The sequence below is a fragment of the Muscardinus avellanarius genome, assembly GCF_963383645.1.
Source record: "Muscardinus avellanarius genome assembly, chromosome: 15".
Classification (NCBI taxonomy): domain Eukaryota; kingdom Metazoa; phylum Chordata; class Mammalia; order Rodentia; family Gliridae; genus Muscardinus; species Muscardinus avellanarius.
The window spans coordinates 88,564,560-88,578,740 of NC_137801.1; the positions used below are offsets into that span (position 1 = coordinate 88,564,560).

General features: G+C 63.6%; 1 protein-coding gene across 1 annotated transcript; it reads left to right on the forward strand.

Annotated features, from left to right (window-relative positions):
- Positions 1 to 1,157: 1,157 nt before the first annotated feature.
- On the forward strand, positions 1,158 to 13,247 carry PROM2 (prominin 2; the record flags this gene model as incomplete). Its single annotated transcript, XM_080711656.1, has 23 exons — positions 1,158 to 1,534; positions 1,875 to 1,924; positions 2,221 to 2,423; positions 2,489 to 2,609; positions 2,845 to 2,908; positions 3,057 to 3,146; positions 3,444 to 3,646; positions 3,942 to 4,016; positions 4,536 to 4,599; positions 4,719 to 4,878; positions 5,180 to 5,332; positions 6,094 to 6,217; positions 6,980 to 7,071; positions 7,142 to 7,226; positions 8,326 to 8,472; positions 9,794 to 9,871; positions 11,454 to 11,540; positions 11,630 to 11,683; positions 11,888 to 11,968; positions 12,128 to 12,196; positions 12,601 to 12,690; positions 12,778 to 12,884; positions 13,184 to 13,247. Exons 1-23 carry the CDS (start codon positions 1,303 to 1,305, stop codon positions 13,245 to 13,247), a joined length of 2,493 nt encoding a protein of 830 aa, XP_080567782.1. The 5' UTR covers positions 1,158 to 1,302.
- Between the last annotated feature and the right edge of the window lie 934 nt (positions 13,248 to 14,181).

The following is a 14,181-nucleotide window of genomic DNA, read 5'->3' on the forward strand; positions in this document are numbered from 1 at the left end:
ATTTCCATCCTGCCGGGCACGGGGCTAAAGTCAGAAAGTGATCACTAGGAAAGCAGTCCTTCCAGCTGCTTGCCCTGGAGCGGGAGGGAGCCCAGAGCGGCTGGGGAGAGGCTGGCCCTGCAGACGCAGACGGGCAGGGTGGGCGCCGCCTCCACATCCTGGGGTTGCAGCTACAGGGAAGTGTGGGCCCTGACCCCTCCCTCACTGGTCTGCGGCCTGCTCCCCCTGGACTGGGGTGCCAGGGTCACCGGTACTACAAAAAATATATGTATAAATAAAAAATAAATAGGGGATATAGCTCAGAGGTAGAATGCCCTTGGGTTCAGTCTCCAGTATACCAAAAAAAAAAAAAAAAAAAAAAAGTACAGCACGGAGCACCTGCGGGTGAGCAAAAGCTTTGGACACCGCCCGAGATTCTCCCATGTGCGGTTCTGTGATCGGCTATTTATGCCTATTAGCCCACTGCTGGCTGCCTTCCCGTCCAGAGAGACACCCGCACATCCTTTTCTGTGATGTCTTCCCGGGCACATGGTGTGAGATGCTCGTGTCGCCCGTGCCTTCGTGGTGGCCCTGGACACTGTTTCTAGCATCTTGAAGAATACTGCCTGGGACCTCTTCCACCCCTTCAGTAACATTTCCCAAGACCTGCTCACTGCAGGCAACTCTCTGGGAGCTGGGCAGACGCTGTTGGTAAACCCAAGATCCGTGGAGACACTTCTGGGCATATCCCCGAGTAGCTCTTCAGCTGGTGACGGGGTTGGGCATGGCTGGGCTGACGGGCACACCTCTACTGGGGTTCGCCCTCCCCAGGGGCCGAGCGAGGCGTGCTGTGTGGGGACCCAGCACCCCAGGGGAGGCAGGGAGAGCCGGCTGGCCTGTTTCCCCGGCCTGTGTCCGCTCCTGTGACCCTTTGCGGGCAGAGCTTCACTGGGTTTTTTTAGCCCCTGGATTGGGCTGCTGGGGCTGGACCTGGAATATATTTGAAATTGGGCCACCTTCGCTAAGGCCCGAGGCACTGCCTGGACCTGCTCAGCGGGGCTACAGCCCTGCCCAGCATCTGGGGAAAGGAGGACCAGGCCCTGCCCCCAGCCCAGGCCGCCTGCCTCCACCCCTGCCCTTCCTACTCCTCAGGAGGGCGCCCAGGTAGCTCGGAACCCAAACCCGTCCTGCCAGTTTTGAGAGCTGGAAGGAGGAGGGAGGGAGGAGGCTGCGGAAGGATGCACGGCCTGCCCCGGGCTGGTCCGCAGCTGACACCACCGGAGCCCGCCCTGCCTGCCCGCTGCCCACCCGCGCCACCCCACCATGCGCGCGCGGGGCCTCCTGCTGCCCCTGCTGGGGCTGGGGCTGGCCGTGAGCCTGCAGGGGGCGGCCCAGCTCTGCGGGTCCCTGGGCCCCGTGGAGCGCCTGGCCTTCACCCCGGCTGCCAGGGCACGGCGGCTGGCCCCTCGCGTGCGGGCGCCCGGGCCCCTGGAGCCCCTCTACGGCACCGTGCGCCGCTTCCTCGGCACCGTGCAGCTCAACCCCTTTCCTTCCGGTGAGTGTGCCCTCCCAACAGCCAGGGCAGGAGGGCAGGGACGGGCCCACAGCCGCCTCCCCCTGGAGGGCCTGGGGCTCCAGAACCTCCTCGTGTGACCTTGGCGGGCCCCTCGTGTGACCTTGGCGGCCCCTCGTGTGACCTTGGCGGGCCCCTTTGCCTCTCGGAGCCTCAGTTTCTCTTTTCCAAAGCGGAGAGCCTTGCATGGGAAACACGTTACGTTAGACCAGATCCGCCCAGGCTGCAGGGCCTGCCCAGCGATGGCCTGGGGACACCCAGGCGGGCAGTGGGGACGGTGGGCAGCGCCGTCCCCGCCTCCTCAGCTGGCTCTCCCCCGCAGAGCTGGTGAAGACCCTGCTGAATGAACCGTCCTCCGTCAAGGCAGATGAGGTGAGAGCCAGGGCAGCGGCGGAGGGGGTTCTGGGGCGAAGGAAGGGACACCCAGTCCCGCAGCTGCCCGTGCTGCTGTTTGCCAGCATGGGGGTCCTGAGTGCCCCCCGGCGCCGTGCGCAGACCCAGGTTCACACCACAGCGCATCGTCTGCTGGCGGTGGGCTGGCGGTGAGCCCCAGCCTCTTTCGGGGACATCACTGAAGTGCGGGGTGCGGGCACGGCCCCCGTGCTGCCCTCCGGGACCAGGGAGCAGGGCGGCGCCCGGCCGCCCTCACGCCGCGCTGCTCTGCCCAGGTGGTGCGGTACGAGGCGGGATACGTGGTGTGCGCTGTGATCGCCGTCCTCTACCTCCTGGCCGTGCCCACCGCCGGCTTCTGCTTCTGCTGCTGCCGCTGGCACCGGCGCTGCGGCGGCCGCGTGAAGACCCAGCACAAGACGATGGCCTGCGAGCGCGGCACCCTCGTGGCCTTCCTGCTGCTCACCACCGCGGTGCTACTGTGAGGCGCGGGCTGGGGGGCACGGGGCGGGGCGGGGCGCCGGCTCACCTCCCTCCGTCCCGCAGGGTGGGTGTGGTCTGCGCCTTCATCACCAACCAGCGCACCCATGACCACATGGGCCCCAGCGTGGAAGCCGTGCCCGAGGCCCTGCTCAGCCTCCAGGGCCTTGTCTCCGACGTCCCAGAGGTGAGCACCCAGCACCCCGCTCGTCCCCACCAGGCCCGGGGGGAGAGAGCAGAGAGGGCCATCTGCCCCATGGCCTGCGCAGCAGAGAGGGGGCCTCCTCTGCACACCGGCGGCCTGGACGGCAGTGGCCGATGCACATGTGCGTGCCCAAGTGCGCGCGTCTGTATCACTGCACGCCGGCGGGAAGGGGCCGCGAGGGCTGAGGAGGGAGGCTCACAGCCCTGCGTCTGCCTAGGAGCTGCAGGCCGTGGCGGAGCAGTTCTCCCTGCCCCAGGAGCGAGTCTTGAAGGAACTGGACGGTGAGGGTTACGGCCCTGCTCCCTGAGTCCCTCATCTTACACTCTGCCTGGTAACACCGCCACATGCGAGCATCCGCCTGGCAGAGCCCAGCCCGGGGCGGGGGTCCTCGCTCCGGAGGACAGACCGCAGAATGCCCTGTGCCTCCAGGTGTCGGCGAGCGCATCGGGAACACGGCCCACAGCCAGCTCAGGAGCACCGTGTACCTGGCGCTGGCCTCGGTGCACAGCCTGGGCCAGGGTGAGCTGGACTGGGGCCTGCGTGGGGGCGGGGCCCAGCAGGTGTCCTGGGCCGCCCTGCCCTCCCCCAGCCCTGTGCCTCCCCTCCTCACCATCCCGGGATGATGTCAGGTACCCCGGTCCAGTTCCTGGTTTAACAGGTGCCCGGCCGGGCAGTTTCCACTGTGACTGTGGCGGTCAGTGACCTCCAGCCCCCAGGGCGGGTGGGGGGGTGGCGCTGGAATGTTCCACTTCTTACAAGGCTGCTGAGGATGCTGGGAATCGTGGTGGCAGCTCAGCCCGGGTATGGGTCTTTTAGCCCTGCAGGTCTCCGTGGACTCCCTCCAGGCCCTGAACAGCACCTTGGTGGCGCTGCGGGAGGGCCAGCAGCGGCTGGAGCCGGCGGTGCGGGGGCACCGGGAGCGCCTGCTTGCCCTGCTGCAGGAGCCCCAGTGCCAGGAGGACTGCGCAGGGGCCCGCAGCCGGGCACACAACCTGGAGCTGGGTGCCGACTTCAGCCAGGTGCGGGCCCAGGACAGAGAGCTCCCACGCGCAGAGGGCTGACCAGCCCAGGAGTCCAAGCATCCTAGCAGCCCGGGCTCACATCCTTTGCATGAGCACCCAGGGCAAGCGGCTACCACCTTGGCTGAGAGTCAGGGTGCCCTGCAGGCCACACACTGAGCCTTGACCTTCCCGGGCATTGAGTCCTCCCTGCCATGTGGGGCTGTTGGCTGAAGTGGTCCCAATGGCATCTGACGCCCTCCCTCCAGAACGGCCCTCTCAGGCCCCTCCATGGATGACCCTGTCCCCACTTCAGGTGCCCCATGTGGACAGTGTCCTGCATCGGCTGAAGGGCGTCCCCGAGGCCAACTTCTCCAGCCTGGTCCAGGAGGTGCGTGGCTTTGGGGCTTCCTGATTCCTCTGTACCTGTCAGGGAGCTCAGGCCTGAGCCTGAAGCCGTCACGTGGCGCGGGTCCAGAGGAGGAGCTGGGACCCCCAAGGGGAGGGGGCAGCAAGGGCCAGGGCCTGGCTGGGCGTGGGGGGGGGCAGGAAGGCTGTGCTGGGCGGGGGCTGGGGGAGGGTGCTGTGTGAGTCATCTCTGCTGGGCCTGGACTTGGGAACCGGTGAGTCAGCAGTGCTAGCGGCTGGCTCCAGAAGTGGAAGCTTCCAGAAGAAAGTGGGGACGGCTGCCGAAGGGCATGTTGGCGCTGACCTTCTGGACACAGCTAGCTGTCGAGTGCCGGAGGGATGGGAGAGTGGAGAGGATGGTGACCTGGCCGCAGTTGTCCAAGGACTGGGGACAGGAAGGAGGGGTCTGCGGAAGTGCTCGTGGGACCCCGGGAAGGCTGGGCTGGGCAGCCCGGGGCCGCCCGCGCTGGGGTAGGGGGCACAGTGTCTCTTGGTCCTCCAGGAGAACAGCACCTTCAACAGCCTCCCGCTCCTGGTCGCCATGCAGATGGACAGCGTGGTCAAAGGTGAGGCCCTGCCCAGCGGCCTGGCACGCCTGCCCCTGCCAAGGAGCCCGCGGGTCTCTGAGACTCACCCCTCGCCCCTAGTGCCCTCCGCACCCCCTAAGCCCTACACCCTTGGGCAGATCTGAAGAAGGCAGTGACCCAGCTGCCGGAAGGCGTGGGGACAATGGCGGAAGGATTCCCGGACTTGGAGGCCGCCTCCCGCTGGAGCCAGGCGCTGGAGGACTTGGAGCAGGACAGCCGCCCCTACCTGCAGGCGGTGCAGAGATACGAGACGTACAGGTGTTGGGAGCCACCATGGTGGGCAGGAGGGCAGCCCAGCCTCCCTGCCACCCGAGCCCCTGGCAAGCCCGCCCAGCTCTGGCCATGGTGCACCTCGGCCTGACGGTCCCCGACTCCGTGGGCCTCTGTGTCCCTGCGGGGCTTCCTGCCCCCGATCTGAGCCTGGGGAGCCTGTGGGAGCAGCGGGGCCTCAGGAAGAGTTGCACTGCCCCTGGGGGGCCCAGCCTTGGGTCGGGAGCCCCCAGCCAGGGCCCCCTTGCCAGCCGCTCCCCAGCGGGCCGACTCTCCGACTCCGTGGCAGGTGGATCGTGGGCTGCGTGCTCTGCTCCGCCGTGCTTCTAGTGGTGGCCTGCAACCTGCTGGGCCTCGGCCTGGGCACCTGGGGGCTGTCTGCCAGGGAGGACCCCAGCCACTCGCAAGCCAAGGGCGAGGCCGGAGCCCGCTTCCTCATGGTGTAAGAGGGCGCCGGAGAGGGGCAGGGCTGGGTTCCTCGCGCTCCCTTGGACAGCTCCTGGCATCCGGAGGCTAGGTCCCCCTCTCTGGGTTTTCCTCCCATTTGGTTCTCAGTGTCCTCCTCCGTGTAAGGGGGTGGCAGATAAGAAGCACCCCCCAAACACTGGTGATAATGTGGCCTGAGTGGGCACGCTTTCCCATGGAGTCAGACACAGCCTCAGAATCCTTCTCAACCCAGTGTCTGGCAGCACCGACAGAACAGCCACAGAGATGGAGTCAGTTTGCCATCGCTAGGCTGGATGGTCTCTGCGGCCACACTGGGTTGTGCAGACTGCTTACCACATGGGGGGCCACGCTGAGCAGGCGTGGTGGAGGGACTGAAACCCACCCACGGTCCACTCTCGGAGCCTCACAGCCTGGAAGGGGCTGTGTCCAGCCCACAGAGGAACCTGTGGGCAGCAGCACCTGCTCCAGGGTCCTGCTGGCGGGTCGTGCGGGTGGCCCTTTCCACGGCTGGGTTCTGGTTTGGGTTGTGTTCTCAGGGATGCCAGGGCCAGCAGGACCCCGGGCAGGACACGGGCTGGGCGGGCACCGTGAGCAGGGCTGGCCTGCAGCTCTGAGTTCTCCCTCCTGTCCCGGAGGCCGGTCCTCCGAGCCTCTCCTCTAGGGCCTCTGCTTCAGGGCCAAGCTGAGGATGTCCCCATCCGCGGGACGTGGAGGGACAGAGGCTCCACTGTCCTCAGCCTGGCCCTCCCTCCCCAGAGGTGTGGGCTGCAGCTTCCTCCTGGCCGTCCCCCTGATCCTCCTGGTCTTCGCCACCTTCCTGGTGGGCGGCAACGTGCAGACGCTGGTGTGCCAGGGCTGGGCCAGCGGGGAGCTCTTCAAGGTGGGCAGAGGCAGGTGTGGGTGAAGGAAGGGAGAGCCAGAGGGGTGGAGAGCCGCCAGTGGACAAGGGAGCGGGGACCTGGGAGGCCCCGGTGCTGCAGGCTTAGGACCAGTTCCCCGAGTGACGCATCCACACTAGGGCCCCTTTCCTCGCTTGGCCCTGAGTCTGGGGGTCCGGGGATTCTAGCATTGATATTAACCCTAACCCTTACCTCCTAACCCTAACTCTATCTCTACCCCTTAACTGTAACTGTAAACCCTAATCCGAACCCTAACACTAACCCTTAACCCTAACCCTAGCCCTAGCCCTTGACCGTAATGTTAACCCCTATCCCTAACACTAACACTACCCCAGCCCTTAACGTAACCCTAACTCCTAAATCTAACCCTAACCCTTAACCCTAACCCTACCCCTACCCCTCACCCTACCTCTAACCCTTAAAAAAAGCCCTAACCACTAACCTTAACCCCTAAACATAACCCCAGCCCTTAAGCATAACCCTAACCCCAAACCCTCACCCGGAAACCTAACTCTAGCCCTAACCCTCAACTGTAACCCTAACCCCTAACCCAAGCCTACCCCAATCCTTAAACATAACCCTAACATGCTCAGGAAGAGCCCCGTGAGGAGGCAGGGCTCAGGGTGACTTAAGTGGACACCGACTTGGGCTGGAGTTTCAGGCCTTCCCGCCGAGGCCCTGCTGTGCCTATGGGGGGCCGCCCGTCACCTCCCCGCTCAGCCCTGTCCCCCTCCCACACCCAGTTTGCAGACACCCCGGGGAACCTGCCTCCCTCCATGGACCTGGCACACCTCCTGGGCCTGAGGAAGAACATCAGTGTCCGCCTGGCCTACCAGTGAGTGAGGGGCGTGGGGCGGCCCCAGGAGGCCTCCCCACCCGCCATCCATCCCGTCCCCCCACTCCAGGCAGTGCCGGGAAGGGGCGGTGCTCTGGAAAGTCCTGCAGCTCAACGACTCCTACGACCTGGAGACGCACCTGGACATCCACCAGGTGAGGCACCCCTCTGGGAGGCCAGAGGCCCTCTCTGCAGGCCCCTCCTCTGCTCTTGCTGCAGCGGGAGAGGGAGGGTCTGCAGGAGCCACCGAGCTGCCTATGCACGGTCCCCAGCTGTAAGCTCAGGGCCTGGCTGGGAGGCTGGCGCCCAGCAGGGCTCCACGCCCAGGAGGGAAGGAAGAAGCCAGCGGGCAAGAGGGAGCGCGGGGCAACAGCCGGCAGGCACTGGTGGAGGGCTCGCCGGCCCCTTGCCCCGCTCGCAGCCAACAGGTGGTGGGCAGGATTCTGCCCCAGTCTCCCCCAGGACAGCCCTTACGCTTGGGCTGAATTCCACAACCCCCGGATCTCTTGCAGTGGTGCTAAGAAAATGCCAGTGCCGAGGGTCTTTCCTGGAAATTCAGTTGAGTCCTTGGCTCATTGATTCATTCCCACAGTCAAAAAAATGTGTCCCTAAGGCGGGCATGGGGCACAGCTTGTAACCCCCACATTTGGGAGGCTGAGACGGGAGGATCGCGGCTCGCGGACAGCCTCAGCTACTTATGAGGCCCTCCACAATTCAGTGAGATGCTGTTTCAAAATAAAGAATAAAAAATAGGCTGGGGGTGTAGCTCGGAGGTCGAATGCCCCTGGGTTCCATCCCCAGTACACAAACAAACAAACAAACGTGTCCCTCCCCACCCTGTGGGAGTCTCCGCTCTGGATGCAAGGGTTCGAGAGAGCATAGTGAGTAAGGCCCCGCTGTCAAGGCGCTCGTGCGGTCAGCAAGTGCACAAATACATAAGATGCTTTGGGCGCGCCGGGTGCTGGGAAGGCCTAACAGGTGTGGCCACGCGGCTCAGGAGAGCTAGTTCGTATCAGATGCCCAGGAAGGACTGCATCACGGCCCAGTCGCCAGGCAGGTGTAGAAGAGGCTGGGTCTTGGGGTGGGGGTGCCAGGAGCAGAGGCCCCTGGGAGGCTTCTGGGGCAGGGGTGTGTCTAGGGCAGGGCGCTGGACAGCCCAGAGGACAGCCCGAGGGCCGAGGACCCCTGGCCAAGGGGAGCCTCTCCGGGTCCTGGCCCCCCATCTGGAATCTCCTACCCCGTCTCTCCCTCCAGTACACCCACCAGCTGCAGCGGGAGGTACAGAACTTCAAGGTGGAGGTGAAGGAGCTGGACCTGCTGAGCCCCGAGGCCCACCGGGACCTGGAGGCGCTCCAGAGCAGCGGGCTGGAGAACCTCGACTACGGTGCCGTCCTCCTTCAGGTGGGCGGCGCCTCGGATGCCCCAGCAGGGAGGTAACAGGCCAGAGGCCGCAGAGGATCGAGGAGGGCTCATCCCAGCCCCTCACCCTCTCTGCTCCTGGCACCTCTGCTGTGCAGAGTGTCTCAGAACCTGAGCCCCAGCCTGCCCTGCACGCCAGCCCAGCGCCCGTCGCTGTTCATGGTCCTGAACCCGCGGCCGCCCCACTGCTGGGGGAATGAATTTGGTTGTCCTCCATCCTCCCTCCCTCCCTTCCTCCCTCCCTTCTTTCCTTCCTTTCTTCCTTCCTCTCTTCCTCCCTCCCTCCCTCCCTTCCTCCCTTCCTCCTTTCCTCCCTTTGTTCCTTCCTCCCTCCCTCCCTTCCTCCCTTCCTCCCTCCCTCCCTTCCTTCCTTCCTCCCTTCCTCCCTCCCTCCCTTCCTCCCTCCCTCCCTCCCTCCCTTCCTTCTCTTCCTCCCTTCCTCCCTCCCTTCCTTCTTTCCTCCCTTCCTCCCTCCCTTCCTTCCTCCCTTTCTTCTCTTCCTCCCTTCCTCCCTCCCTTCCTTCTTTCCTCCCTTCCTCCCTCCCTTCCTTCCTCCCTTCCTCTCTCCCTCCCTTCCTCCCTTCCTCCCTCCCTCCCTTCCTCCCTCCCTCCCTCCCTTCCTTCCTTCCTTCATTTCCTTTGTGTGTGTGTGGTACTAGAGATTGAACCAACACTCACTCACTTCCAAGCTACGTCCCCAGCCTGATTTTACTTGTATATTGAAAGGTCTCGCTGGGTTGATGAGTCTCACCCCTGCCAAGGCTGTCCTTGAACCTTCGCTCCTCCGTCTCAGCTGGCAAGTACTGGGGTTACAGGTGTGCACCACCACGCCCAATGGGAAATGTCTTAAATGAGCCATGTGTGGCGGCACATCCCTGTAACCCTAGGACTTGGGAGGCTGAGATGGGAAGATCACAGGTTCAAGGCCAGCCTCAGCAATTTACCAGGGCCCTCAGCAACTTAATGAAACTGTTTCAAATAAAATAAAGTAGGGCTGGGAGTGTAGCTTAGAGGTAGAAACCCTCTGAGTTCAATTCCCAGTACTAAAGCCCACTGACCGGTGTGTCACGATAGACCCGGCTGGCATGTGACAGGCCTGGGGACCGAGGCCACGGGGAGCTGGCCGTGGGCCGCCTCCCCTTGGCCCTTCCTTTCTTGGTCCTATAATCCTGGAGCACCCCACCTCAGGTCACTGGAGGTGATGCTCTGGGCAGGCGTCTCTGTGAGCCCTCCAGGGCAGGGTCTCCTGGGACAGGGCCCTGGGGGCACCTGACCAGTCAGGTGCCATGACTGCCGCCCTCAGATCCAGAAGCCTGTGGTGAAGACTGACATGGAGCAGCTGGCCCAGGAGCTGGAAGTACTGGCCCAGGCCCAGTCCCAGGTCAGACAGGAGCGGAGGCCAGGAGACGGGAGAGGGCGCGGTGCTAGGATGGGTGCGGGGGCAGGGCAGAGGCAGGGGACGGAGGGCCAGGGCCCGACCCCAGGCTGGGCTGCGGGGCCTCGCGGTACCAGTTCCAGTGTGTGCTGGCTGCTGGGCATCTCTGGGCTGGGTTCTTCCTGTGTGAAGTGGGGGTCCTCCATCTCATGTCAGATGGAGTGCTCCACACATCACGTGCTGGGCACACATTTCTGCATGGGCTGCGGTGCAGAATCTTCTGGGACAGGTCCCCTGGGGCGCGTCATGACAGCTGTCCTCCAGGGGAACAAATGGCATTTGCTTTTTTTTTTTTTTTTTTTTTTTTTTGCAGTACCAGGGATGGAACCCAGGGGCATTGTACCTTGAGCTACAGCCCCAGCCTTATGTTTAGTCTTTTTATTATTTATTTATTTATTTATTTATTTATTTATTTATTTATTTATTTTGTGGTACTGGGGTTCCTGGAAGCCCTTCTACCTCCGGTATACACTCCCACGGGCTACACTCCCAGACCTATTTTTTAACATTTTTATGTGGAAACAGAGTCTCTTAAGCCAGAGAGGCTGGCTCCGAACCAGTGCGATCCTCCTGTCTCCGCCTCCCAAGAGCGGGGATTACAAGCGTGCGCCACCACGCCTGGCTAGTCTTTTTATTTTTTTAAACAGGGTCTCACTGAGTCGCGAAGTTGCCTCACTAAGTAGCTGAGGCTGTCCACGAACCATGATGCTCCGGTCTCTGCCTTCCTAATGCTAGGATTACAAGAGTGCACCACCACGCCCAGTTAAAAATGGCACTCTGAATTTACAGATATTTAGAGTTTTAGAAGTCTCCTTTGAGCTGGGTGTGGTGGCGCACGCTTGTAATCCCCACGCTTGGGAGGCTGAGACAGGAGGATTGCGTAGGTTCGAAGCCAGCCTCAGCTACTTAGTGAGGCTCTCAGCAACTTAGTGAGACCCTGTTTCCAAATAAAATATAAAATGGGTCTGGGAGTATAGCCCAGAAGTAGAAAACCTCTGGGTTCCACCCCCAGTACCACCAAAAAAAAGTCTCTTTTGAGCCAGGCATGGAGGCTCATGCTTGTAATCTCAGCATTTGGGAGGCTGAGACAGGAGAATCATGGTTCACAGCCAGCCTCAGAAACTTAGTGAGCCCCTTTGTAACTCAGTGAGACCCTGTTTCAAAATAAAGAATAAAAATAGGGCTGGGGGTGTAGCCCAAAGGTTGAATGCCCCTGGGTTCCATCCCCAGTACCACAAAAGAAGTCCCCTTTGAAACGGCTCAGAGATGGTGGCAACCAGGGTGGCAGCGGGCAGGTGGTGCTCTGGCTCACACGGGTGCTGGGCTAACAGAGGGGACCCAGCAAGCGAGGGGCACCCCGGGAACTCGGGCTCCGGCCTCCCAGCAAGCTTAAGGAAGCTGTTTTCTGCCTCTGGGCCTCGCACTTCCGCTCTCCCTGGGCATGCCCAGTTGGAAGGCTGGGTTCACTGGCAAAGCTCGTCCTGTGCGGGCTGGGGTCGTTCCAACCTTTGTCTGCCTTCAGATCCCTTCTTCGTGGAGGGAGCAGCTGCGAGAGGAGGCGCGGGGGCTGAGAAGCCTCCATCAGGAGGAGGTTGTCCCTCAGCAGAACCTCATGGTACGGCGGGAGGCCCGCGAGAGAGGAGGGAGGGCTGGGGCCAGCCCCTCCCGTCCATCTTCCCCTAAGCAGCCCCATCTCTCCCACAGGCCAAGCTCAATCTCAGCGTCAGGGCCCTGCAGTCCTCTGCCCCACATCTCCAGGTGTGCGGAGGAGGCTGTGGGCCCGCCTGCTTGCCCTGTCCCGCTGGAGGTTGAGGGTGGAGAAGGGAAGAGGATGGGCAGGCCTGGGGGACCAGACCTCTGGCCTCTAGGGCCTCCCCCGCCGAGGCCAGCCTGTCGGGAGCTGTAGCTGGAGGGCGCTGGTGGGTGCGGATGACACCGAGTTGTGGGTCTTCTCTCTCCTAGCTGGAGGCCTCAGGTGTCCTTGCCAACATCACTTACCTGAAGGGAGAGCTGCCCACCTGGGCCAGCCGCATCCTGAGGACCGTGAGTGGAAGGAGGGCAGGGAGCGCTGGCGTCCGCCCGCACCGCGGTGGTCCTGTCCCCGCACTGCAGGCCCAGGAAGGCCGGTCCCGTCCTGATGGTGCCAGGCCCGGGTGGGGCGATGCCGGGACCCCTGCCAGCCCACACCTGTCTTTTCTGCAGGAAAGCGAGTGTTTCCTGAACAGAGTATTGGGCTACTTCTCCCAGTACGTGGCCTGGGTGAGAGAGGAGGTGAGTGGGCTGGCAGCAGCTAGGGACTGCCCACTCCCACACTGTGGCCCTGCCCTGCGCTCTGGAAGCTACCTGGGCGCCACACGCGGCTCACAGGATCTGCTCTAACCCTGAGTGCCTGTGAGTGTGTGCGGCACGTGAGGACACACGTGTGTGTGGCCTCTCCAGAGAGTGACTCAGCGCCCAGTGCCGCACACAGTAGGGCCTTCACACAGGATGGTGAATACGCGAGCAGGGCGGAGCTGAGCGAGGGGCCTGGCTTGTGTCCTCATCTCCCTGTGTCCCGAGCCTGCGTGTCACTTACGTTCAAATGGGAGGTGGCCCCCGGCCCTCGGGCTGGCGACCTGTGCACACCGTGGGCCTGGGGGTCTGCACACGTCGCCGCCTCCCACGGTATCACACAGGTGACCCAGCACATCGCCACCTGCCAGCCCCTGTCCGGAGCCCTGGACAACGGCCACGTCGTCCTGTGTGACATGGTGGCAGACCCCTGGGTGAGCGCCAGCGGGGCCGCAGGTGCCGAGCAGCCGGGCGGGGGGGACGCTGCCCAGCTGGACGAGCTGACCTTGTTCCCATTCCAGAATGCCTTCTGGTTCTGCCTGGCCTGGTGCGCCTTCTTCCTCATCCCCAGCATCGTGTTTGCTGTGAAGACCTCCAAATACTTCCGCCCCATCCGGAAACGCCTCAGGTGAGGGCTGCCAGGACCCCTGGGGGTGCCTGCATGGCATCTGGCCCAGGCCCCTGCCACACCCCCCGGGCCCTCCCAGGCAGCGAAGGCTCCTGGCATGCCCTGGAGGTGTCCACTACACTGGAAAGCTGGGGGCTGGGAGTCCTCCAGGCGTCTGCCTCATACCCTACCTCCTGTGGCATTGCCACGCGGGCGCAGCCCCGAGGCCCCGGAGGCAGAGCATTGTCGGGCACTAGGCCTGTCCTTGTCGGGGCTGGGGCTCTGCGCGGGCCTCAGTCGCTCCCTTCCGCGTGCCACAGCTCCTCCAGTTCTGAGGAGACCCAGCTCTTCCACATCCCCCGGGTCACCTCCCTGAAGCTGTAGGACCAGCGGTGAGTGTCCGCGGCCCCTTCACTCCTGGGTGCTGGGGGACCGGGGCGGAAGGCTTGGGACTGGCTGGGGTCTGGGTGTGGGGCCTGTCCAGCAGCAGGACTCGGGCCGAGCCCTGCCCGCCCTCCACCCTCCCTCCGCATATGTCTTGATCCATAACAGGGCAAAGTGGCCCTGGGCCTGGCCACCCGCCTCTTCATCAGCTGAACCGGAGGACGTCGGTAGCTCTTGCCCCGTGCCCAGGCCAGCCTCCAGGCCCTGGGCCGCCGCAGCCCAGCTAGCCCGGCCCCACCTAGCCCGATCCCCTTCTCCCCTTCTCTGCTCCAAACCCCTCTGCTCACTCCCTCAAGCCGCACTTCAGGTCCATTGAGCCACAGAACAAACAGGTTCTCCCAGGTGTCTAGCCCTTATCCTGGCTGACCCTGCCCACCCATCTGCTCCTCTCTAAGCTCCTGTGTCTTGTCCCCACTGGCCTCAACTCCCCAGCCTGCCCCCTCCCTGCAGGGACCCCTCCTACCCAGCCAAACTAATCAGGTAAACCCACCCAACTGGCAGAGGCCACCATGGCCCGGGGCTGGCCCAGCCTGTGGTTGTGCCTTGTCCCTCCAAGCCACTGCCCCAGGCCCCAGCCAGGATCTCCTGGCCCTCAGCAGGCTGAGGTCCACGCCTGCACCCCAGGTTAGACACAGTACTGCTGGCCCCAACTCCTGCAGCTTCTACTGACCCGACTGGCCCGCCTTCCCAGGAGGGACCCGGTGCCACACGGGAGTTTGCCCTCCCCCTTCTGCCCCAGCCCACCCCTGGGTTTCCTGCAAGCCTGACGCTGAGCTCCAGAAAGCAGGAAGAGGGAAGGGCTAGCCCTGCACTTCATTAAAGAGTTCTCACTCTCCCAGGCCTTCGCTCGGGGTCCTTGAAGCCAGGGCTCCCA